This window comes from Aphelocoma coerulescens, chromosome 2, assembly GCF_041296385.1.
Source record: "Aphelocoma coerulescens isolate FSJ_1873_10779 chromosome 2, UR_Acoe_1.0, whole genome shotgun sequence".
Lineage (NCBI taxonomy): Eukaryota > Metazoa > Chordata > Aves > Passeriformes > Corvidae > Aphelocoma > Aphelocoma coerulescens.
Window position 1 is genome coordinate 145966751 of NC_091015.1, and position 25143 is coordinate 145991893.

The window sequence follows — 25143 nt, forward strand, 5'->3', positions numbered from 1 at the left end:
TCTATCTTAATTTTATTTTTTCCCCGACTAAGATTATATTGCTCTTTTTTTTTTTCTTAGTGAAATGGGATTTCCATTTTATCAGAAAGTTTCCCGGTTTTGTTGTTCTAAGTACAGAGTGGAAGGAAAAAATTTTTTCAGTTACTTTTGAAGTTTTAGACTTGTATTTAAAATGTATCATTCCATGTAACTTAATTTTTTCAATGGAAAAAAAAATCCACATCAAAGAGCAAGTAATGTGAAGATTCTCTTTTGTAATTTCTCTGAGATTGTTAGAAATACCAGGCAGCATGTGGGGAAACACATGATCTATCCTGTACAAAAACCCAGCACAGTTTAAGCTGCTTGCTTTTTGGTGTTAGGAGGACTTAAGAATATTATAGTTCATACTGTGGTGCTTGACATTTGTTTCCCAAAGCTTCTTTTTGTGAGCAAAGTGTGTGATATGATAAGTGGCATGACCCAGAAAGCATTTTTCACTTTTTCTGCAAGAAACTACATCTATCAAAGTAATTTGGCTTAGGTCAAAAGCTGTGTTTGCATCCTCTTTAACCTGTTCTTTTAATACATTTACAAGAATATTTGCATTACTTCTCTTGGCTTTCTTACACTTGAGCCTGGTAGTTAAACTGTCATTCTGGAATGTAATGGGAATACTACTGGTGTCTTTAAAATCCTAGATTCAGCTAATTAAAGTTTTCTTGTGTCTGCGACTCTCCTCCTGTAAGGCTTATATCACATTCTGTAATTATGAGCCATGTTTCTGCTTCTGAATTCCTTATGTTGAATGAGCTATATAGAAGCTCAAGAGGAGCAGGTGCCCTCAGTTCATTTATCTTTTCTGGGGTCATGTTTTACTGTTATAGAAGTCTGCAAAAATATTTTGCTTTATGAATCAACTTCAATTAGCGGTATTAGGAAGGATGTGAGTCTGACATCTTGGAACCATCTGAGGTGGTTTCATGAGTAGGAATGTAAGCTCATACAATTAGGTAGTTTCTCATACTTGTTTTGGAAATCTGCAGGGCTCTGTCTCTGAAGGAACATTTCAGCAGAAATGGAGCTAGAAGAAATACATTCAATTGAAATGAATATTTAAATGACAGGTTTCTTTTTTAAAGTAAAGTTAGTGAAAGTATTAATTTTATGTTGTTTAGCTCGTTCGGTATTAACTTCCGTAGTACAGGTTTGAATTGATGGAAAAACAGTAACAGAAATTACAGAACCTTTACCAAGTTCTCCCCACATTTATTTTCTTTGTTTTGTTGACTTCATTGCTTTCTTTTCCTCTAGCCGGAAGACCATGAAAGTTGTGGTTCCAGTTCGACAAACCGCAGTACCACAGAAAGCACGAAATCAGCAGTAAAATCACGACGAGTTCAGCAGTCTGCTTCTCCTGACCCTGATTTACCTCCAGGTAATCCATAATTTCAAAAGCTGGTTAGGTGTTTTCTCTAACTCAAATACAAATGTTTATTCAGATGGCCACAGTGTTTAAGTTAGATTGTTACATTTTTGTCTACCTACAAATCACATAAAGGTTAGTGAAATACTTGTATGCTAGAAAATAGAACCAAATCACAATAAAATGTAGTTTAATGCTGATAACCTTTCTTTCCATTTTATCAAAGTCTTACGTTCACATAACTCATTTGTAGTTCAAGGTAGCATCATAGAATCATAGAATGACTTAGATTGGTAGGAACCTTAAAGATCATTTAGTTCCAACCCCCAGTTATGGGCAGGGATTCCTTCCATTAGGACCAGCTTGCTCAAAGCCCCATCCAGCCTGGCCTTGAATAAAACGTCTCTGGGCAACCTGTTCCAGTGCCTCAAAATAAAGAATTTCTTTCTATTTTCTAGTCTAAACCTGCCCTCTTTCAGTTTAAAACCATTACCCCATGTTCTATCTGTACACGCCCTTTTGAAAAGTCCCTCTCTAGCTTTCTTGTAGACTCCCTTTAGGTACTGGAAGGTTGCTATAAGGTATTTCTGGAGACTTCTCTTTCTCAGGCTGAACAACCCAAACTCTCTCATGTTTTATTCATGTTTTTTATTGAGTTCTGTATCTACGGGTAGAGATTTTTCACCTTTTTTTTTTGCCCAGATATGGAATTTGAATGTGAATGTGAAATTTGGATCCTGAACTTGGAGATATTTTGTGATATAAAAATGTCTAAGGAACTGTGTATCTGATTACTATTGCCTCTGAATTTGGATATGAAGTTTCATGCAGAAAATTAAAATTGGAGAGTACTGGAATGAATTGCAGTTTGCCTTCCTGGGGCATGTAATTTTAGATGGGTTAAAGATATGAGAGTTTTGTGTTTGGCTTTCTTGCTGTCTTTTGTTAACAGAAAGTTTATACTTGACATGAATCAAAAGACAACATTGAAATTTAGTGTGTGGAATACTATGTGCTACAGAGTATCATCTTGCTTTGGAATGATTACTTGAGGAGCCAGGTCTGGAGGGTCTTTACAGCTTTGGGATCCAATAAACTCCAGTGGCTTGGAATTGTGGGAAACCTTTTCCTACCATGGACAGCGCATCAGCTGTGGCAGCTCCTTGGCATTTGGTTCTTTGGGTCACACCTGCAAACAACAAAAGTCAAAGGCTACCCAAAAATTGTATGATTTTATTTCCTTCAGTGACATTTGTAGGATTTTTGTAAGTTACTTCCTGTGTGGCAAAATTGCATTAATACAGTTGTATTGATTCTTGTAAACTACAAAGTTGCAAATACAGGTGGCTTTGATTTTGTTTTTGAGTGGACAAATAGCACTGTTTAGTATAGATCTCCTGTGTGATAAAATGGCCTAAGCTTTAGTTAGACGTGGAGTCATCTACTTAGGTTTTGGTTGGTTGGTTGGTTGGTTTTTTTCAGTCCTTGGAGGATGTGTGTATCATATTTGTGCTGTATTTTTTAAAAAAAGATTTATTTGTCCTTTTGTTTTAGTGTCCTTGGAGATGAAGCTCTAGAGGCAAAGTTTAGCTAAAAATGTAACTTTGACAACAACAGACTCCTGCTAAACTTGTTTAGATGCGTCCAGTCTGATGCTATCAATTCTATGGCTATAGAGATACAAAGTTTTTGGAGTGTTGTATCTGAAACTGCATTTGTAGTGCTTAATAAACAGTGCAGCCTCCTGCCTTCTGGACAGTTTGAAAAAAACATACTTGTGGATTTTGTGTTGCACCTCAGGAAGGAATTTAGCTCTACAGATTTTCTGGTGGTTTTATTCACTTACCATAGAAAACCTATATTTCAGTGGCAAAGATGCTCATAGTGTTATTCTAGAAATCACAGGAGTATAAGTAACCTTTACCTGCTTTTTCCCACTTGTATTTGAAACAAAACCCTTTTAAAAAACCCCTCCAAACATGAAAAGAACAAACCCTTTATTATACATGAACTTGCGGATGTTTTTATTATTTTGTTTTGAATAGTAGGAATTACCGTTTCTTAAAAGACTGTTCTTCACATCTGAAAATCTGCTTCTAGTATATTTGAAGCTAAACTTAACCAGGAAGCTGGTTTTTGTGTGATACTTCTAACAATATACTGTACCACTAGCTTGGAAATACCTTCATAGACAGTTTTTTAGGAAATCCATGACCCCTATTTTATTTGGAAGATAGAACTCTGCTCCCTCTTTTTATGCACTCAGCCAAAAAGACATACAGATGAAAATGGTGTTGCTCTTTTCCTGAATGCCTCTGGAAACTATCAGTACAACTTGTCTTTTTTTCCTTCTATGATGTAATGTTTTTGTCATTCACAGCAGGAAAATGTATATTAGATTGACTTTGAAAGATCCTTGAAAGCAAAATATTGAAAAAACTTTGGACCTGTGGCAAGACAGCTTCACTTTCTTCAATGAAATTAGTAGCTTGCTTTAAAATCATAATTAAATAACTGGTTATAATTTTATAGTTGCTAGTTAAATAGTCTGCAAAAATATTTCTATGCTGAAATTAGGAAAAGGAACTAAATGCCTTGTGCTGCCTTCTGTTTATATACAGCTCAGTTTACATCACTCTGGTGATGAATATGGGTCTCTTATGCCCCTTAATTATTGAAATAATACATCTGGTTTTCTGAATTCATATAAACTAAAAATGTTATCGTTTGAAGGAGTCAGTGAAAAAATCCTTAAAAACAATTTATTCCAGATAGTCTTCAGTAGTTTTAGATTGGTATGCAAAAGAAGCAAATTCAGATTGTGTTAGAAATCTGACAGTACTAAGCTCTGAAAACATTGAATTTAACTGCATTTCTGGATTTCCTTTTTCTGGTCGTTGACTTTGAATCTTGAAAAAAGGAAAAAGTCTTATGTCAGCTGTGCAAATTTGTAGTTGTGGAACTCAGGAAAATCACTTATGTAATGGTAAAACTTTCCATATACTCTAAGGTGAAAAGTTATATTTGAGTATGAAAAAGATGAATACCTAGAAAAAGCATAGTAGAATGGAAGTAGCAACTTAAGTATTTTTGTAGTTCTGACAGTGTTTTGATGTTAATTTTAATTTTTAATTTGAATTAAAATTGTCAATATTAATGAGTCTTATTTAATGCAGGTTTCAGAAAACTGCTCTTGAAACCTATGGATTTAAGCCTGTATCATTAGCTGGCTTTTTTCAGCATAGTCACCAAACTAGAACTTGATAGTGTGTATTAAATGTATTTTTAGATGTGCATAATGCTATAAATTTGAAAACAGAAATTTTAAGGCTTGCTTTTTTCCAGCACAAGTGAGTCGGATCCATAGTTAGATCCAATATACGTGAAAGACATGAATATGGGTAGTATTTAGTTTCTTTACAATATTGTTAAAAATATGACTGTTAGCCACATACTCTGAATTCCCAGATGAGATGATTTTTCCAATCACATTACCGCTAAAAAGCATGTAAATGGATTTGTTCCCAACAGGCTTCAGTGCAGGTGCTTACTATTTGGGTTGTTGACAGAAATTGTTTTTGAAATGCCTCACAGGGGTCCTCCTGAACAAGATGTGGGTGTATTAGGTTTTAGAATGAGAAAGTACCAGGTGTGTTAATGCTTAGTTAACTTATAAAAAAACCTGAGGGACTACCTAGGTGTAATACATGCACACTTGAAAAGTAGCCCAGCAGCTGATGTTCACTTTTCCAAACCTATTTCTAAATATCTCTCAAGTAAAAAAGTAATTGTTAAAATTCTTTGTCTACAATAATCCATAGTGTTCTGTTTCCTTAATTAGTTTGAAAGTTAATTAGTTTCTATGCTCTATTGTAGCCATAGTTTTTAACTATTTTTTTTATAGTAGCTTGCATTTCTAGGATGTGATTGACTTAACAACTACACAGAATGTTAGAGTTTTAAGTCATGTTATTTTATGGGTAAAGAAGGTACAATTATACATAGTTTGTTTAAATTTTGGTTTTTAAAAAAGAATGCAAGTTGAAAATAATGAACATATTGAAATAATGATTTTTTTTTTTAACTAAATAAATGAGTCTACCATGTCTTCCTTATCATTCCCAAAAATTTGTTTTATTTTATAGGTTATGTTCAGAGTTTGATTAGGCGTGTTGTAAACAATGTCAACATTGTGATCAACAATCTCATATTAAAGTATGTGGAGGATGATATTGTTCTCTCAGTCAATATCACTTCTGCAGAATGCTATACAGTGGATGAGTTTTGGGATCGAGCATTTATGGACATCTCTGGTGAGTAGATATTTTTTGTTTTACATATAACTGTGGAGGCACTCTTAAATTTTGAAGTCTCATAAAATGGCTTTTTTTATCAGAAGTAAGACAATTTCTGCCTGTTTTGATTTGTACTCTTTTTTTCATGTCCTTTCCTTAATTCTGATGAGCCCATTGTAATAATATAGATTGATTCTTACTGCATCCTTGTATGATCAAGGATAATAATGTGCCACTGCTCGTACATACATGCATCATACAAGATGGTTTGTAGTCCTCTGCCCACACTTGCCATCCTGTGATGATATTTGAATTTGTGCTTGCTGCTGGCAGTGAGTGCTTAGGCAATTTTTGTGAATGAGCAGTAGCACATTAAGGCATTCCATTGCACTTGTTTGTGATGATCTTAAAACTCTAAACAGGCTGACAAGAGAGGCAGTAAAATGTGCTGCACTATAGTGAGCACAGCATACCAATTGCAAGACATGATCCTTTTCACTTCACATGTTCAGGGGAAAAAGCCCCCAGCTTCTGACTCTTTATCTTCGTCTTCAGTATTTGAATGTTTCAGTCCTTGAATTGCCAACGTTCACCTCTAAGTCTAGGTGCTCTTGCTGACATTGGATAGAGGTGGAACTAGGGCACAGTAACTGTGCTAAGATCACACAGAAGATTTCAGGTAGAGTGGGGAATTCAATTAATGTTTTCCTGAACCTTTTTTTTTTTGTTCTGGCTAAAATAATTACAAACTAATATGACAAAATCACAAAATATATTTCATGTTAAGATCGCTATAATAGCTCGTTTCTTTTGGAAGGTTCAAAAGAAAACTTTGGGGGATAATATGCAAAATTGTTTCTGGAAGAATAATGAGAATGATATTTATTGTATGCTTCCACATGAAACAGTACTCTTCTCTTATAAAAAGAGCAAAGGTACGGCAAACGGGGTGAAAATTTAAATTGGGTATAACTAATTTGTCCTCACTTCCTGTGCATTCAGCAGAAAAAGTCAGACACAGGAAATGCTTCTCTTTAGTTACATAAGCAAGTACTTTGCTGCTGATTTAAATATCAATACCAAAAAACTACCTTTAATTGCTTTCTTCTAGTTAAGAACCTGTATGCATGACTTACTTTTCTTATGCAATATATTTTTTTAACCCATACACTTCTTTTAAAAGCCACTGATCTGGTACTGAGGAAGATGATCAACTTTTCTGACTGCACAGTATGTCTTGATAAGAGAAATGCTAGTGGTAAGATTGAATTTTACCAGGAACCTCTGCTGTACAAATGTTCCTTCAGGACTCGTCTGCATTTTACTTATGATAACCTCAACTCCAAAATGCCATCAATTATTAAAGTAGGTATCCAAAATAATTTTTGCTACTCACTTTTGAAGTTTTGAGGCTTTTCAAAATACCCTTTAAAATTTTAAGTAAAACAAAAAGCTTATGCTGTTGTGTTTAGCTAAAGAAATTTTTCAATTGTGTTTTGATCATATGGTGCAATTAGTTTATGTACAGAAACAGCACATAATTAAGGAAGTGATACTCTCTAATATTTTCATTTTTTTCCTGGAGTTTAAAAAAAACCCATAATTGTAAGGGAGGAAAGAAAGTCTGCAGATAATCTGTTAAAAAACCCCAGTAGTATACTTTAGGGTGTCTGCACTAAGATGCAAAGGATTTTTTTTGCCTTAAGTTATTGTTTCAAATGTAGCTCCAACTCTCATGAATAACAAGAAACTTCAGTGTATTAGCACTCTGCAGTGAACCATGTGAGATGGATTAGCAAGCCAAACTCAGCTCCTAGTAAGCAGGGGTGCAGTATTAAATATTATTCACAGACATCTGACACTAGGTGACATCTTTACACTTTGCAGTGCAGAAACCAAGTATTGAGTTGGTGGAGAGATTGCACTACCTTACACTGTTTTTTTTCTGCTCTGAGTAGTCATGCATCTCCTCCCTGCTCTCAAAGAAGCCAGTGGTGCCCATCTAATCAGCTGAGAGGTTTTTTTTAAATTAAGATGCAGACAGTGTTAATAAAAAATAATCTCCATGTGTATGCACTGCAAAATGGTAAATGTTGAGGTAAGTTTTGATGGGCATTTCTCAAGAATATAATTAAAAGTGTCACTTAGTTCATGATACAATTCAGGCAGCCCTAGGCTGCTGTCAACTTGAGGCTGGGAGTTCAGCGTGTCCAGTTTGTCAAGTGCCCTGTATGCCTTTGGTTACTTTACTGTGTGGGAACTGTAAGCATTTGGTTACTTTGAGCAAATTTCAGGATTTGTGGATATGGCAATGACCATATGAGGATTTATCTGGCTAAGAATAGTCACAAAATGCTGCACACAAATGCCTGGTGGTATGCATGTTTGCAGAAGCTTCTTTTTCATGTGTGGATCTTGATTTATGCCAAGACTGATTCTTCATACTAGAAAGAAAAGCTTTTTCTCACCCTTCTTTGTTCAGAATAGGTAGCAATTTTGGAAGTTTGCCTATTTTGAGTTTTATAAACAAGGAGTTGTGTATTCAATGATACTAGGACTTCTAACATTGTGCCTTAACTTCACAATGTATATGAACTCCAATGATAATAAGGATTCTTCATGACTGTCTTTAGCTTACCAGTTACAGGCTTAGGTTCTGTGGTGACAGTATGCTGCATATAGACAGTAAATCCTAATGTTAAAAAGCCTTATTCTTAAGTAGCCAAAGAGTTCTGTTAATTTTGGAGAACTAATCTGTACTGAGCTCATCCTATATGCTAAGTTTGGAGAGCAAAAGTTTGTGGCCAAATTACAAGTCTCTGACACTGCACTTCAGTGTAAATGCTGACAGTCTTCCATATATTTTAAAATTATATAGTTGTAAAAAATGATGGTTGTTATTTTATTGCTTACAATTTTTAGTGGATACTGGACTAAAAGAAAACTCATGCTAAAATGCACTATGATGGACTATAAACTTCTCTGGTCATCTTTGTTGGCCATTTTTTGCCTCTGCCTTATTTTAAGGCACATATTAGTTTGTTCCAAGATGTTTTAACTTCTTTTTTTAGTTTATATTTTGATTTTGGTTTTGGTTATATTGCACATAGTTTACTTACTGGAGTTAAAAGTATGCCTAATGTTAGACAGTAATTTTGTTACAATAATTTTATTTTATGCAGCTCTTATTTAATGAAAGGTAGCTTTCTTATCTTGTTTGGCTTTGTCTTTATAGAATAAGCTCATACACAAAATAGCTGTTTTACAGCTAAAATTTTTAAAGAAGGATAAGTTTTCATCCCAATAATTACAGTCTTTGCAAAGCTTTCTTTCATTTAGTGAAAAGCATGTTAACTGCATGTTTGAAATGGAATATTCAGAGGAGCCAGTTTTCTGCACTTCAGTTGGAATTAATTCTTCCCCTCATTACTTGGGCACTTGAAACAAAGTTTGGAGTGGGAAAGAATCAAAATGAAGGACCTTGTATATTAAAACAGTATATCTAAAGTTTCTTTAGCATGCAGAGATTTTAAAGAAACTCTATAATGAAAAGTTTAATCAGATGCTCTTACATCACTTATATGTGAGAAATTTTGCCAGCATCAACTTTAAAAAACAAATACAAAAGTGTTTCTGTATGTGTAAACATGTTACATTTGACTTTTCAACTGAAGATCTCTTGTGTGACCTCCCAAAGAGTGAATGTTTTTGGTAGTCGTTGTTTGCAGCCCTTTGCCTTCTGTTGTATTGCAAATCTCATTTTTGGAAATAGAATGCCCATAGCAGATGAATATGGAGTTGTATGGTTTAAAAGTGGGCTTTACTGATGGCAGAGCTTTGTTATTATTTGCTTTTGTTCTCTTTTCATATTATAGATTCACACATTAGTTGAAAGTTTGAAACTTTCAATCTCTGATCAGCAGCTTCCTATGTTTATACGTATAATGCAACTTGGGATTGCTCTTTATTATGGAGAAATAGGGAACTTCAAAGATGGGGAAAGTGAGGATTTGATTTGCCACACGAAAGATATTTTGGGAAATATCACAGGTAAATACAGCTTTTAATTTGTAAGAAGAAATGTTAAAAACATGTGTTTCTTTGCTTTTTGTGAATGTAAATATCCAAGTCTAGTTCTTGCCAAGTATCTCATCAGTCTGCAGTTGTTAGAGGCAGTTCATTGTGCTGGGTAAGTATGCAGTGCTTTAATGTCTTTGATGTTATGTTCCATAAAGAATTCTGATGGTCTTAACTAAACTGATGTTAAATATGATCTAAGAAGACCATTTGAGGAGTTGTGACACAGTAGAGTACTTTGGATTTATCTGTCAATACGCCATGCAACAAGGCACCTTTTCATAAGCAAGTCTAAAACTGGCAGCAGCCACATCTGAGCTAAATAAGAGAAAAGCCAGTGTGCTTTTTAATTTCTTTGAAAATGATGATTGAGAATAGATATATCAGAACTTGTTCGAAACAGCAAAGTATTACTTTACCCTGTTTCCATAGTTTTGTCCTTTTACACTGTCTGGTCTCAACTGCTTTTTATTTTCATATAACATGTATTCCCTCTTCTACATGATCTTTCACGGTAACTTGCTGCAACAGGTTCTTTTCAGGAGCATTGCAGTGATGACGGGTGAATTTTCTTTACCTTTGTGGTTGTTTCCTGTCTGCTGCTTCCCAGGCACATTGGGGTGACTCTTGGGGTGATTCTGTGCAGGGCCTGGAGTTGGACTCAATGATCTTTGTGGGTCCCTTCCAACTCAGCATATTCTGTGATTTTGTGAATTTATTTAGAGATTTTTTATTTTAATTTTAATCTCCTCAAGACAGAAGTTTTGGTTATCTTTCCAAGATTGGATTTGAATCTGGGGAAATAGGAAGAGACATTTATCTCACCACCCCAAGAGCGTGACAATGTCTAGAAAATTCTTGGAATTTCATTTGAAGGTGACACAGCTCTCATAAGCTAGCCTTAAGTTTATAATATTTCAGCAGTTTGAAGCTTTGTGTAAACTATTAAATTAATTAATTTTGTTCTGTTTAAGAAATATACCATTTTATTTTGCATTAGAAGACTATATTTTTTTCTTATTTTATTCTGTGTTACTCTCATCTCTGGTTTCAGAGAAATAGATACATGATTGATAAATGAAAGGAGTGGAAATTTTTTTTCCAAAATACAGCCTTCACTGTTGGTTGGCACAGATAACTGTTTCACTCTTATGTCAGATGTAGAATTCTCTGTAATGTTACTGCTATGTGGAACTGAGCAAACAAATAAGATATCTGTAAATAGTTCTCTCTTGTTTTCTCTAAAGCTTGGTTTTCTGCACTAGAAACTCTGCATTGCAAGAAAGGAGAAGTTCATTACACAAGACTTGTGATTAGAAGTAATTAATATTCTGGAAATATTGGCTTAATATTCTGCTGAGACTTAGAAAGCATACAGGTTTTAGAAAAATGATTAGTGTGTGTTTTAATAACTTATTACATCTAACCAATGTTTTGTACTATTTACAGGAGTAAGTGTGAAGGAGTTTTCTCGGAAGCACTGCTTTCAGACAGAGGGTTGTCTTTGTATCATGAATATCTTTCTTTTGTTAGCATGAAATTTCCCCCAAATTTGGCTAAATATTCAGGCTGTAGAGGATTACAATGTATTTAGAGTTGCTTGAATTTCATACCTGCATTCCTGGTGTCAATAAGGCAACTAAGGCCATTTAAATACAGGAAAGATGCAGGAGAATAGAAAAATCGTATGAGTCAATATGAGAATAGCTGGGATGGGTAAGCAATGAGTTTCAGATGAAAAGATATAAGGATTAGAGACAGAGAAACTGGGTAATGAGAAAACTGGAATGAAGCTTTAACTGTGGAAGAGGACAGAAGTCAGCAGAGCCAAGCGGGTTTTACTTGGCTTCTTTTGGTTAAGGTGTGAAATGAGTGGTGAAACAAATACAGTTTAAGCAAAGGTTAATGTTAAAAGGCATCTGCCTACAAGTATTCAGTCTTTTTTGCATCTAGAATTAGAGATTCTTACATCCAAATATGTGTAAAATCTTTGGTAATCCATCCCATCATCCTTATTTTTAATGTATACCTTCAGGAAGATTGAATTGCAATTGATCAATCCCATTTGCATTCTTTTGAACAAATGTGAATATTACTTCCTAGCTTTCCATAAAACAGCCATCTAAAAAAGAAATAATATAATGTAACTTCATGCTGTTGTACACAATATTTTTCAGAGGGGTCAGTGATTAGAGTAAGATTGCAAAAGAAGAAATCTGTAATTTCCTACGCGATTTTTGTTCAGCTATGCTGTGCTCTAACATGATCATTGTACTTGATTATATGAGCATATGTATTTGACAGAACTAACTCCTTCGGAGCACAAGACAGATGGCAATTGTTGGATGGCCAAGCCAGAGATGTAGAAGCAGTTCTAGAAGCCCATTTCTATCTTTACTGCAAAATATTTTGCTACGCAGAGGCTAAATGGTCACTCCATTTATGCTTGTTTCCAGTGTCTTAATTGTCAGTTTGCAGTACCTTCTTTGGTTTATAGCAGTCAAATTCTGAATGAGGAAATCATCTATATTATTTAGTGATACAGGAATGAACATATACAGTTCTGTCCTTGAAGTATGTACTAAGTTTCGCTCATGAAGTTTCATGGCTGATTCAATGAAATGAAAATTCATGCTATTGCCAGCAGGGATAGTGATGCATTTCTTCCTTCTTCCTCTAGTGCCAGCACTTGTATTCGTGTAGCCACAGGCTAAGCTGGATCACTTGTGCCTGGCTGAAAACTAATGCAGACAGGGGAATAAATAAACAAATAAATAAATACCAAGAGGGTAATTTTCTACTGGGTTAATTCCAGATTTATGTTGAGAGATACCAGTTCCCAGACTCTTATTACAGATAAATACCTCAAATCCTTCAAAAGAAAGTAAATTTCTGAAGATCGAACTTGATTTGAACATGCAAACAATGAGATGCAGTCACACTGCAATCTTGTAATATATATAAAATATATTTGTTAACTGGAATCACTGCCCTGCGTTATGGATCAGGATTGTTCCAATGCGAACTCGCTGTGGATGGCTAGAAAGAGTGGCTGTAGAATCCTGATGCTGAGTAACATTTTGTCCTTTAACAAACTCATGTATGTGAAACAGGGTTTTTGTCATTATGGTTCACTATCCTATATGTTTGCAGGTGATGAAGTGGTTAGTGTAGTTAATTCAAAGCAAAGAGATTTTATGTTTCCCAAGTACATACTCCCCTTCATATATTCCTTGTTATAAAGGAATTTACATTGTATTTATATTTGAAGTGTTAAGAGGATGTTGAGTGTTGCTTATGAGGCTGGTAGGCATTTCCTCTGAAGTTTGGTGGTTATATAGTGGCTGTAGTAGTTTTAATTTAGTGATAGAAAATAGATACATCTTCCTCTTCAATTTTCTGTCTCACAGTACATAGATAGAGGAGCCAGGCTAAAATGGTGCTGATTTTAATGGTTTCCAAAATATTAAAAAATATAATCCAAACTATTACTTGGCATATTTTAGTGTTGTCTCTGTGTACTGCCAAGAGGAGTATGCTAAATGATGGCTGAATTTTATGGCCATGTAGACCAAATGTTATGGATGACCGGGGGTCTACACATGTGCCTTTTTTTCAGTTTTTGCCAGACCTTCCACCATTTCTTTTGTGCTTGCCAACAGCAGTCTGTGCTAACTACTTGAATCATGCTCCTTATCAGTTTTTTTCCTTCTGTAGCTGACAGTCCTTCCTCTTGGCTTTTTCCAAGATTTTACATGCACCTCTTCTGTATTTGCTGTGTTTCAATATTTATGTTTGGATTGAAATCTGATCCCTGAGACTTCTGTGAAGAGAGCAGAAAGGAAACTTGCATTGCCTTTGTGGGAGGAGGTGTCCTTGCCTCTTAAGCATGTGCAGAGAATTCTCATGAGTGGTTTTTTATTACTCTTTCTTCCAGTATGCAAGTATAAATAGAGTAAAAGGCTAAAGACTAATTAGACTAAAAAGGTCTAAAACTGTAAGAATGGGATCTCTGAGTTTAAAAATAGGTAAATAGAAATTGAATATGCCTATTTCTGTTCTCAGTTAAATGATTCATTAAACATATCCTTCACCTACAGGAACAGTACTGCATCCTGTACTGCCTGTAGTAATTCTGAAGTATTTAATAGCCCTTGTGAGTCCCATAAGAGTGGTGATGAAACCAGATAAAAGCTTTTTGTGCTCTTCGTACATGCAGTTTTACCTACCTGTTTGGATCATGAGTCTTAGACTTGAGTCTTCGGGGAAGTTCTTGTTTTGCTCTGTGTGCTATCTCTAATAATTTTCACAGAAGACCAACATTTTGACTTTGGCTCACAGATGGATACCAAGTTTTTTGAGCATAGATAAATTTTGTATCTTAGAATATTTGAAAAGCTTGGTTTTAAACGAAGGAGGTCTGCAACCTTAAGTTTTATATCTGTGCTGTATTTACGTTTTTTTTGCATTAGGCTGTTGCAACTGAAGTACTTTTAAATTTCATTTTAAAATTGGAAACTACAAGATCATAATATATCATCATTTAGTAAGGTTTAATTTTGCAGCTTTAGAAGGTTTTTAATGGAAGAAGCCTTGAAAGCTTGTGGTATAGATGGCAAATTCTGGTCTCACTGCAGATGTGTGATACTAGAACTATGGCAAAGACCCTTAATATTTTTGGAGGAAAATGTTAATGAATCAAAGAAGTGTTTGAAAACTCATATTCAGTATTTTAAAATTTCTACTCACTTTCTATGATTATAAGCCAAGTACTAGTGAATGCTCTGTGGAATACTGTCCGAGATAAATTTCACATACCATAAATTTGAGTTTAATAAATAAATTTTCAAATATGGTTTATCTGAAATTTAACTGGGTTTTTGTTTTAAAAGGCACAGAAGATGAATCAAGCTTAGTAATGCAATATCCTGCACAGTATACTAGTCAAGATCCTTATTTACATCAAGATGATGACCAGCAGCAAGGATGGGTTTCTTGGGCTTGGTCTTTTGTTCCTGCTATTGTGAGTTATGATGATGAAGAGAATGATTCTAGTGGAATTGATGATGGAACAGCAGAACAGCAGAAATCTCAGTCCCTCAAGGATCCTATTATTTCAGTTGGATTTTACTGTACCAAGGCAACAGTGACTTTTAAGGTAAATATTTCTCTGTGTTATAAAGGATTCATTTGACTTGTTGAGGAAGTGCATAAAGATTTCTGAGTGTTTGTCTATTGTTTGATTCAAGACAAATATTGTTGGTGTTATGATGGGAGTATTATATTCATGAATAACAAGAAATGTGAATGCTGAAAGTTCCTCTTCCATTATACTGGACTGATAATGCCAATGTGAGTCGGTTTTAAGGTAGCATTTGAGTGTGAACTTCATAATATTTGAAGTAAACCACTTAATTTACTTAACACTTCTTAATATTTTTTGATGGGAGAAAAAGCCTGAAGGCTTTCTATAAATGTTTATTGCAGTATTCTATCCATCTAATGTTTATACAAGTAGGTATTTTTTAAATAAAAATTTTAGTTTATAGTTTCATAGAATTTGAGGAGTTTTTAGTGACTACTCTTTTTTTGGTCTGTTGTGTGTGAAAATATGAATTTAACTTGATAATGTTGAATTGATTTTCTATAGGTTGAAATTGCATTGAAGAAAAAATGATAAATAGTGCATATAGTCTGAGCTATAAACTGTGTATGTAGAGAAGGATTTAAGTATTACCTCTATGCAAAGCTGAAAATTATGGCTGGCCTTCTCTCTAATATTTTGTAAGCTTCCAGAAGGGAATACGGAGAGTGAATAAGATATTGAGATGTACTGACAGAAATTAAAAATTAAGGTACTGAATTAGCAGAATACTTTTAACATGTCTCAAATTGTATGCAAGCAATTTTATGTGCATAACTGCACAAAGTGCCTCTTGGCTTTACAATTAAGCATGTATTCAATCAAGGTCAGAACTTTGCCACAGAGTAATTTAGGGTTATTTTTGACTTTGAGCCTTTCAGATGAACTGCAATACTTTCATAACTCTCATACAAGAATTATGTGCCTGATTATATACCCAATACTATCAGGAGCTCCCTGTCCCTTTCTTGCCTGTTTGGCTTGACATCTGTGCACAAGAGTGTTGTATGGGGCTTTATGCCTAATTTAGCAATTTTTTTTTTGGTGGTGTAGAATGGCATTTAGCTGCTCAGCAACTGTTAGAAAGGGTAAGACAAGTGACTTTAGAAGCTGTAGACATTCTGTGGGGAGGTTGATGTTTTAAGCTTCAGCCTCCTGAAAAATTTGGTTGCAAAATTTGAAGATATCAGCAGCATTCAAGCATTCAGTCATGTTGTTTTGTGTCAGTCTGCTTCAGCCTATATTAAAAGAGGCTAAAAATAAATAATGGAATGTTTTTTTCCCCTCCATTTATTGTATCCTTGGGAAACACTTGAAATGTGAACAAACCATCAAAACTCAAATTTCTCATTTATCATGGCTCAGCATCTTCTTTTGCACTGTGTCATACAGTAGTAATTTTGTGCTCTTGTTCCTCATGCAAGAAAATGCCTTAAAAATAATATGAACTTCTTTTTTGAACATGTGTTTTGCTAGAGAGGGCTTTCCTAATGCTTCATTTGCAAGTTCACACATTTTATATTAGGAAGTGATTAAAAACTACTTAAAATGTAACAGTTTGCATTCTGTAAATTTTAAATGTGATGTATGATGCTAATATGGTGACAGAAGGAAAACAGAATTCATTGTTCTGCTTGCATGCAAGGAATGTTTGGAATTAATTTGTGGTTCATCTTTTGCTTAAAAAATAAGGTCAAGTTTCTGCATTAACATTTTGAATAGTTGGTATCATTCCAGCTAAAAATTATGCCAAATTAAATGTACCGTTTTCTAATAATGGTGAAAACTATTCTTGTAATTTCTGAGTTCTTTTAATCAATTAATTGCTTTTCCTCTACAATAATTGCACACAGGTGAAGGGTGATCAGTGATTCTTTTTAATCCAATTTTCTTGGACATTTGGGTTACAAAATTTTAAATTGAAACAGCATCTGTGTATCCAGTTTTGAAAATGAAAGTGTGTAAATATTCCTTTGTAAAAATTAGAATTTGAAGTATTTATGCTGTTCAACATAAACTAACTCGTGTTTTTTCATGCCAAATATAATATATTCAATATTGTGTTCCTCTTTTCTTGTTTTTCTTAGCTGTAGGTTGTGCTTTTTAACCTGTGTGTGTTTTCCCATTTTGAATTTTTTTATCAAAATCATGCAAGAAATGTAAATGCATGTTGCTCTCAATTGAATTGACATGAAACAAAAAGGAGTATGGTTGTAATCAAAATGTGTCTGTAATATTATCATGATATTTAATTATTTTCTGGGAATAATGAATAAAGTATTAATGGATTTTTACAGCAGTTTATAACCTCATTTGATATTAATAATGCAGCTGTATATCTGTTTCATCTTTTCACACAGTTTCTCTTTAGATAAGCAAACTAAAAATACTATAGTGGATTTTAAACATTCTGTTATAGCATATTTCCACCAGTATGAGACATTCCAATATGGATAATGTGTTTCAGCTGTTTAATTGCACCTGTTTCCTGACAGTTAATATTTTTTTGCCCATAGTTTACTTTGTCTTTATCAGTTCTGTGTTTTAATGACAGTACTGCTGTTTAATAATAATATTGACTTTTATAAGGTGTTTATCCTGTTGTTCTGTAGCTCACTGAAATGCAAGCTGAAAGTAGTTATTACAGCCCTCAGAAAGTAAAATCTAAAGAAGTTATATGCTGGGAACAAGAAGGAACAACAGTTGAGGTAATTTTCCATTGGCAGGGCTTTTTTGATACATTATAAGTAATATACCAAATAGTTTCAAATAAAATATTTTTTAATTATTGCGTTGCTGACTTTTCATATTCTCTCATACTGGATGTCTTTATTGTAATAATCATGTAGATACTAACTCTCTAAACTTCGGTGCTGTAGTGGTTAAACACTAATAATCCCTTTCTTTCAAGTGCCCTGTATGATTGGTGTTTGTTAAAACTCTAAATTTATAAATGAAGCATATTTTGCTTCATTTTTGTCCATCTTCTCTATTGCTTGTGGAGTAGAAGTCTTAATATTTATCACACTTTTTTTTTTTTCTCACTAGGTCCTTATGAAAGGTGAACTTTTTTTTGATTGCCAAATTGGTTTTGTTGGTTGCCAAGCTATGTGCCTTAAAGGAATTATGGGAATTAAAGATTTTGAAGAGAATATGAATCGGAGTGATGAAGTGAGTATGTTGAAATATCAGTTGATTTGCAGAAAAAGCAATCCTGTTATCCTTTCTTAAAATATTTCATAGTAAAAATTGAAAAGACTGATGTTACCAATTGTGATTTTTGGATGTTACTGTGATCTAGAACTCAATGTCCATTCCTTAGAGTTCAAAAGAGAAATACCTCAGTCTGAGAAGAGGCAGAACATAAGACGTATTTTTTCTTTTTGGACAGTAACCCATTGTTGCCTTTGTCAGCATACTTTGATTTTGTATAACAAATTAAAATACATTTGAAAATCTTTGCAAGTACTTAAATCAACAGAAGATTGGAAGGGAAAAAATGTGAACACTGCATGCTGAAGATAATAGACATGTGGTACAAATACTGAATGAGTGTCTTACCTCACTTTTCAGTAAGACTGAGAGCAGTATGACGTGAAGGAGTGAGACAGTATTAATTTTTGTATTTTAAATAGATGCAAATCTTCAGTTGCCTAACACAAAATCAGGTATCCTTATGAACTACTTTAAAAATATTTAATGAAGTGTTGCATGAAATTCTGAATTCAATAATGATGATTTTTAGTTGAACTGTCGAAAGAATAGTGCCCCGTAGATAGAAGAGTATTGGGGAAGAGCAACTATTATCTATGTTTAAATAAAAACAAATAATGCAGCCAAGAATAGCCACGCTAGTGCCCTGGGAAGTCTACAAAGTATTTTAAAGGGAAAAATTAAGAATGTGAAAGAAAATACCAAATGCCTATATTTATGTCAAATATCTCCTAATGTGGGAAATCATATACGGTACTGTGATAGGTATGATGGGGCAGCTTCTTAACTTTTCCCTGTGAGAGTGTCATGGATCGGTATCCATCTCACTTGTTTCTGTATGCAGTGCAGAAAACAAGAAAATATCCTTACACAGCTGCTGAGTATGACATTGTTGGGATTTCAGGGATGCAGTGGGACACACTACATGACTGGTGTGCTGCAATGGATACATATAGGCTTTTCCAGAAAGAAGGGGTGGGGAAGCAAGGGTAGGCCAACTGGAAAAATGCTATGCTGACGTTGTTAAGGACAAGGGAGATGTGGTTGGGCATGTGAGGGTAGACAGCCACTTTGTCTGTGGAAACTGACATTGTCAGGTATAAAATCGTGAGGGAATTGATTTTTTTTTTTAGACTGAGGTGGGGTGGGTAAGCAAGAGAATTTCACTGAATCATGGAATATTCTGGGTTGCAATGGACCCAGAAAGAACATCAAGTCCAGCTCTTAAGTGAATAGCCCATACAGGGATTGAACCCACAACTGTGGCATTATTAGCACTATGCTCTGACTAACTGAGCTAATTTCCTTTAGGTTAGTTAATGAGGGACATTTGGAGTTTTATTCTTACTCATTTTTCTGCCACTCTCTGGTCTAATCCATGCTTTGTGACAGTGGTGGTGATATTACTTGCCTGTCGTCTGTGTACTGTTATGGTTGTGGGATTGTGCCTTTCATAAAGGTTCTGGCTCTGCCTGTGATTGAGATAGATAATTGGAAAAAATAAATCTCCTAAATAACTTATTTGGTTTCATAACTCTTGTTAGGAAAGTTTTATTGGTTTCAGAAGGATGGAAGTCTGCGAGAAGGCATGTTAAAATCTAGATGAATAAAGAATGATAATGTAGCAGTGAGGTCATACGTGGAAAAAAAACTGATTGTCTTGGAGGGGACGGATGCAGCATCTGAAAGGATTGTTCAGCCAGAAATGGAGTATGCAGTGACAAGTTTGTGTATACTGAAGAGGATGGGGCAGGATTTGGAGCAACAATGATCTGAGGTTATTTGCTGTTAAAATGCAGCTGGTATGTTCTGTATCATGAGTTGTATAATACTCATTAGCTCAGACCATTTTTATTGATTTGAAAATGGGGAAGGAGTGGACAGGAGCTTAGCTTTAACAAATAAAGTTAATTTCACTGTTTTATCTTCATTCATAATGGAATATGCTCTTGAGGGATGCCACTCTGTGTGTTATTTGTGTATAATGACAGAATTGAAATTGCTCTGCTAACTTGACTGTATATTTTTTTTTCTCTCCTGCCTCACTTTCTACTGCCTCATGAAGGAGGCATGCTTCTTTAACTGTGGAGAAAATTTGAGTGCGAAAGGAATGACATACCTTACCAATTCACTATTTGATTATAGAAGTCCAGAAAATAATAGTATTCGTGCAGAATTCATATTGGATGCAGCTCATCATAAGGTCAGAGAATTACATTTTTCTTACAGAATAATTTCCAATGCTCTCTAATGGATTTCTTAAAATTATTTAGATCTGTGTACTGTTAGAGGACTGAATTCTCTTTACTTTTTCACATTTAGCTGAATCTTACTTTGTAGCTGGCCAAAAAAAAAAGTGAATCTGTTTGTGTTAAAAAAAAAAAGACACCCACAAAAACTGAGCCAAAGAAAGAGCCAAACTGAAAAAACATGTCCAGAAGAAACCTCAAACTCCCCTCCTGCCCCAAAAACTGAATTAATGTCATAGTTTCCAAAAGCAGTAACCACAGAACATTTTAAGAGGAAAAGAGACACATGAGAGAATGCTACCAAAAAGTCAAGCTTTACCAGCACATATTTTAAACCCAAACAGTAAGTAGTCTATGGTCTTCAAACTAAGAAGTGATGGCAGATTTGGACAGTGTTAATTCTATTGTTTGTGTCCTGTATTTGTCTACTTAGAGAAAATTTTGCTAATTCTGCCTTTTGTGGAGACAAATTTTCAGTCACCTCTAGTCTCTGTTGTTGTAAATTGTGCAGTAAAACTTTATTCCCTGGTTGTCTGCAATTATTAAAGACTGGTTGCAATGACCAAGGTGGTCTTTTCCAGGTGTGTTCATAGGTGGAGGTCTGTGCTGTTTATTGTACAGATAAGCCATTTACAATTTGGAATGTATCTAATTTCCTTTTAATTTAAATTTTACTATTTCCACCTTTCTAGTACTATTGATGAAGTGTAACCCTGAAGAATCACATGAGAAAATGAAATTAGTAAAATCACAAGTACTTAAATTCAGACTTTTCCTATAGTTTGTTTTAGTTTTAAGCTTTACTCTGGGTTTGGTTTGTCTTCAATGCTTTTACAATCTGCCTATATTTTTGGCAAGAGAGGAAACAAATTTGCTGCTAATGTATTGTATTATGTATAAATCCCAATGTTGGCATGAAGTCTTGATAAGTTTCCTACTGTTGAAAGATGAACCCACAATATTCCTTGAATAACAATGCCAAACTGAATGAACTGAAGTTTTTAGTGTATTTAATTAGGTTGATGTGTTGCATGTAAGAGGTCAAATGAAGAATATTTACTTCATTAAAGGTACTAATTGACTAGAAGTTATTGATGAATTGGTCAGCATGTCCACAGGAATTATGGATGTGCATTTGTGTGGCCTCAAATGGAAGTAACATTACCTATCAGGAAGGTGAATTCTTTGGGATGACCTCTGTCCTTTGCTTTGATAAGCCTTTCCCTGTGTTGATGCACAAATCCAAACATGAATATATCTCTCTAATACCGGTCTATCAGTTGCTAGTCTCAAGATTCTTTCCTTATACAACATTTTCTTTGTTTGCTTTGCTTTGTTGGTAGGAGACATACACAGAGATAGCTGGAATGCAGAGGTTTGGGGCTTTCTACATGGATTACTTGTACACAATGGAAAGCACCAGTGGCAAAGGTACCTTTTTTTTCCTTTGTTTACCCTGATAAATAATAGAAACAAAGACTTTTAATGCCCAGATGGTCCTTGACCAGTTGTCCTCTAACTTACCTTAGATTTACCATCGGGATCATCATTAAAATGCTTTCATCTTCATTGATGTCTTTCAGAGATGAGTTGTTTAGGTTAGCTGTTGATTGTTGGTATTCTTCCTTTTTTATTTTTCTTTTCCTGCATAAGTAATCATAATGATATTTTTTATAGCCAGTTGCTAAACTGAAAGTAATTCTTTTGTAGTGGTGGAGTTCATGAAATATAATGTCTTTTTTTTTTTAAAGTTATTGACTTTGCATGTAAAAAAATATCTTTTAAGAAACTGGTTGAAGAATGAGATTGATTATATACTTGGCACAGAAGATGAAAAGGACTATTGTTTTTCTTCTAAGAAGAAAAACTCAAGGATGCAAGATAGTGTGAAGAATTATCTTTAAATATATGTACCTAAACAATTTGATGAGCAAATATTAGCCTAAACCATGTGCACATAGATATTGGCCAATTCTAAATAATTTTTGAGATTCCTATCAATTCTTTTCTAAGTCTGAGAAGTGATTTTAATGCAGTAAATATATCTAGTTTTGTAGTGTCACAAAAGCTGGGACAAAGGAGTTAATCTATCAGCAAGTAGTATGTTTATATTCTTAGCATTAATTGTGATACAATTTCCCCCTCACTCCTGAGAAGGCTGTCATCTACAGCTGCTGCTCTGCAGTTTTATTGTCAAATTAATAATACCTTCTTCCCCATCTGTGTATTTATTATTGTGAATACTATTTCTCTGGATATCTGTTGGAAACCTCTTGCTGTTTTGTGACTGAACATTTATCTGTCCTTGCTTCATAGTCCAATTCATCTGGATTTTGGTTTTTTGTGTTTCTATTTCTGTGTAAGAGAAATCACAACTCCTGATGTTCAGTTGTCTTTTCTTGACTTGGTGGACATTAAGTCTAAAAGCAGTAGGAAAGAACCTTCCAGTTTCCTGAGAGGATGGATTGTGAAAAACTTGCAAAAATAAGTAAATGATGCTGTTGCCTTCAGCAGTAGAGGCATACCCCAGGCAATTTAACAGTTCTTTCCTGACTGAGGCTTTCCTCTGTACCATGAGCGTGGAGTGAAGCTCTGAAAATGTACAATTAAGTCAAACTTCTACTGCAGACATCTTCTGGTTTTAATAATGATATAATGTTTAATTGCACATTGAACTCCTATGTAGAGAAGTTGAAAACCTCGGGTAATCCTTATCTCCTCTTTGAATCTTAGTATAGAATTAAAATATGCACAGACTATGTGCAATATGAAGAAAAATTGATTTTGTGGAGTATTTTGTCTTGTTTCTCTGAATGCATAAGGAATGTTATGATCATATCTCTTCCTGACTTTTAATTAACCCTTTTCAGAAATCACTGAACTTGGAAGGACTTTTTTCTTTTACTCAGTGCCAGGCTACTCATATTTTTTGACTACATTTTTCCCTCCTTAGATTCTCCTTTTTTTTTTCTTTCCAGAAAGGCTTTCTCAGAGCCTTGGCTGCTATTTGCTCCATCAGACACTAGGAAAACACCTCACAAAATGTATCTTGGTTTCCTGTCAAGTCTTTTTTTTCAGTCTTACTCCTTTAGTTTCAGCAACCTGCTACGTAAAAGAATGGAATAATTAATTTTTAAATTGTTTAAATGGTTGTTGTTTCTCTAGAGCCAAGAACTTAAGATCTTATATTTTTAAATAGTTTTGTTCCTCAGAAAAGCAAATGTGATGCTTTCTGCTAGTCATTTTCTACCTAATTTTTCCAGATTGTGGGTTAAATGCGTAGTTGTTAAATAGAATATAAATAAATAGGTGTAAAATACTTACTTAAGATGGTATAAATATGTTAAGATTTTGAAAACAATGTAAATCTGCTGTATTTTTAATGTGTTGTTTATATGAAAGTTTGCATTTTACTATTTATTTTGGTATAACTGTTTTTAGTTACAATTAGTGCACACCACATACCACAAAAAACCTAACCCAACTTAAGTCATAGGAGGCAGTTACTGTGATTGTAAGATTTTTATCTGCCAAGGCAATTTTGGTTTGACACATTCTTTGCACCTTTAACCTTTCCTGAAGCATAGGATTACTGATTAAACCACAAGTGCCTCCTGGATAACATTAACCCTTAGGAATTTCATCTGTCACTTACAGAAGTGCATTAATCAATTTCACTATTTTGAATGAAAGCAAGGTAGTCATGCACAGTAGTCTTATTTTGAAATTCTGTCTGTCTTCCTTTATTTTTCTGGTTTTTTGCTTCGTATTTCAGTGCAGAACAATTTACCCGAACCATTATGTAGCCTGTCAGTTCCCTGACCACTGATTTGCATGACCTACAGACCTAGCAGGGCATGCTGTTGAAGTTACCTTTTGTTTGTAATGTGTACCTCTCTGCTTTGCTGGCAAGTTTATGATGCAGCATTCATTTTGATATTTTTTGTCGAAGTAGACATGATTTCCAGAGAGCTTGAAAACTCAGTGATTGAAAATTGGCTGTCTTTATGCATCCATGAAGTTTCTAGTCACCTGTGATCACCTACTTCTGTAGAACCAATAGATTTTGTGTCCCATTCTCTTTGCACTTAGTTGGAATTGTATGGAGCTGTTCCAGAAATTGGTTTGTATAAATTCTGACACTTAAATATCCTGTTCATATACATACAATATATACAAGCAAGTCTGGTTTTTCTTCTTTAAAAAGGTAGGCTGTTACTACTTCTGGCTTTATTATTTTTGGACTTATTATTTTTTATGTGATGTTACAGTTTTTTACACCTTTTGGTAGTGTTCATCTGAACTGAATACCATGTAGAATTGGAAGGATAAAAGTATGTATGTTAACTGCCTATAAAATAAATGCAGAAGTCTGTATGCTGGGTCTTAAAAAAATCTTTTTCAGGTTTTATTCAAAAGGTTGTAACTCAGTTCCAACTGAAGATTTCAATAGGTTTTATAAGGTAGTGTCCTTCTGTCCTTTTATCTTTCTTTATTGTTCTTTTTCTTCTCAGAAAAACGACAAACCAAGGGAAGCAGAGGCTATAAATGCTCTCACCATCAACTTCTGTTAGCTTTTAAGGATAAAGTTAATTCTTCTGCTGAGTGTATAAGCCTCTAAAGACCTGCAGAGCATTAGGCCAGCTGTGCATCAAATTTGGCATAGTCTCGGTTTATTTGGGACCTTTTTCCTCACCAGTGCTTAGAAGCAACAATGTTTTATGGAGTATGATTTAAACATAAGGGAAATAAACCCCTATC

General features: G+C 34.4%; 1 protein-coding gene across 13 annotated transcripts in view; it reads left to right on the forward strand.

Annotated features, from left to right (window-relative positions):
• Window positions 1-25143, forward strand: part of VPS13B (vacuolar protein sorting 13 homolog B) — a 434575-nt gene that overhangs the window by 45505 nt on the left and 363927 nt on the right. For 11 of the 13 annotated variants that reach the window (XM_069005219.1, XM_069005215.1, XM_069005221.1 and 8 more), the window contains 9 exons: window positions 1294-1417; window positions 5551-5718; window positions 6884-7065; window positions 9576-9750; window positions 14670-14935; window positions 17533-17628; window positions 17969-18091; window positions 20199-20336; window positions 21726-21813. In XM_069005219.1, the coding sequence (XP_068861320.1) occupies window positions 1294-1417; window positions 5551-5718; window positions 6884-7065; window positions 9576-9750; window positions 14670-14935; window positions 17533-17628; window positions 17969-18091; window positions 20199-20336; window positions 21726-21813 (1360 nt within the window). Of the gene's footprint in view, window positions 1-1293; window positions 1418-5550; window positions 5719-6574; window positions 6636-6883; window positions 7066-9575; window positions 9751-14669; window positions 14936-17532; window positions 17629-17968; window positions 18092-20198; window positions 20337-21725; window positions 21814-25143 lie in introns of those variants that run through there. The other 2 variants (XM_069005222.1, XM_069005223.1) reach the window with 2 other exon arrangements.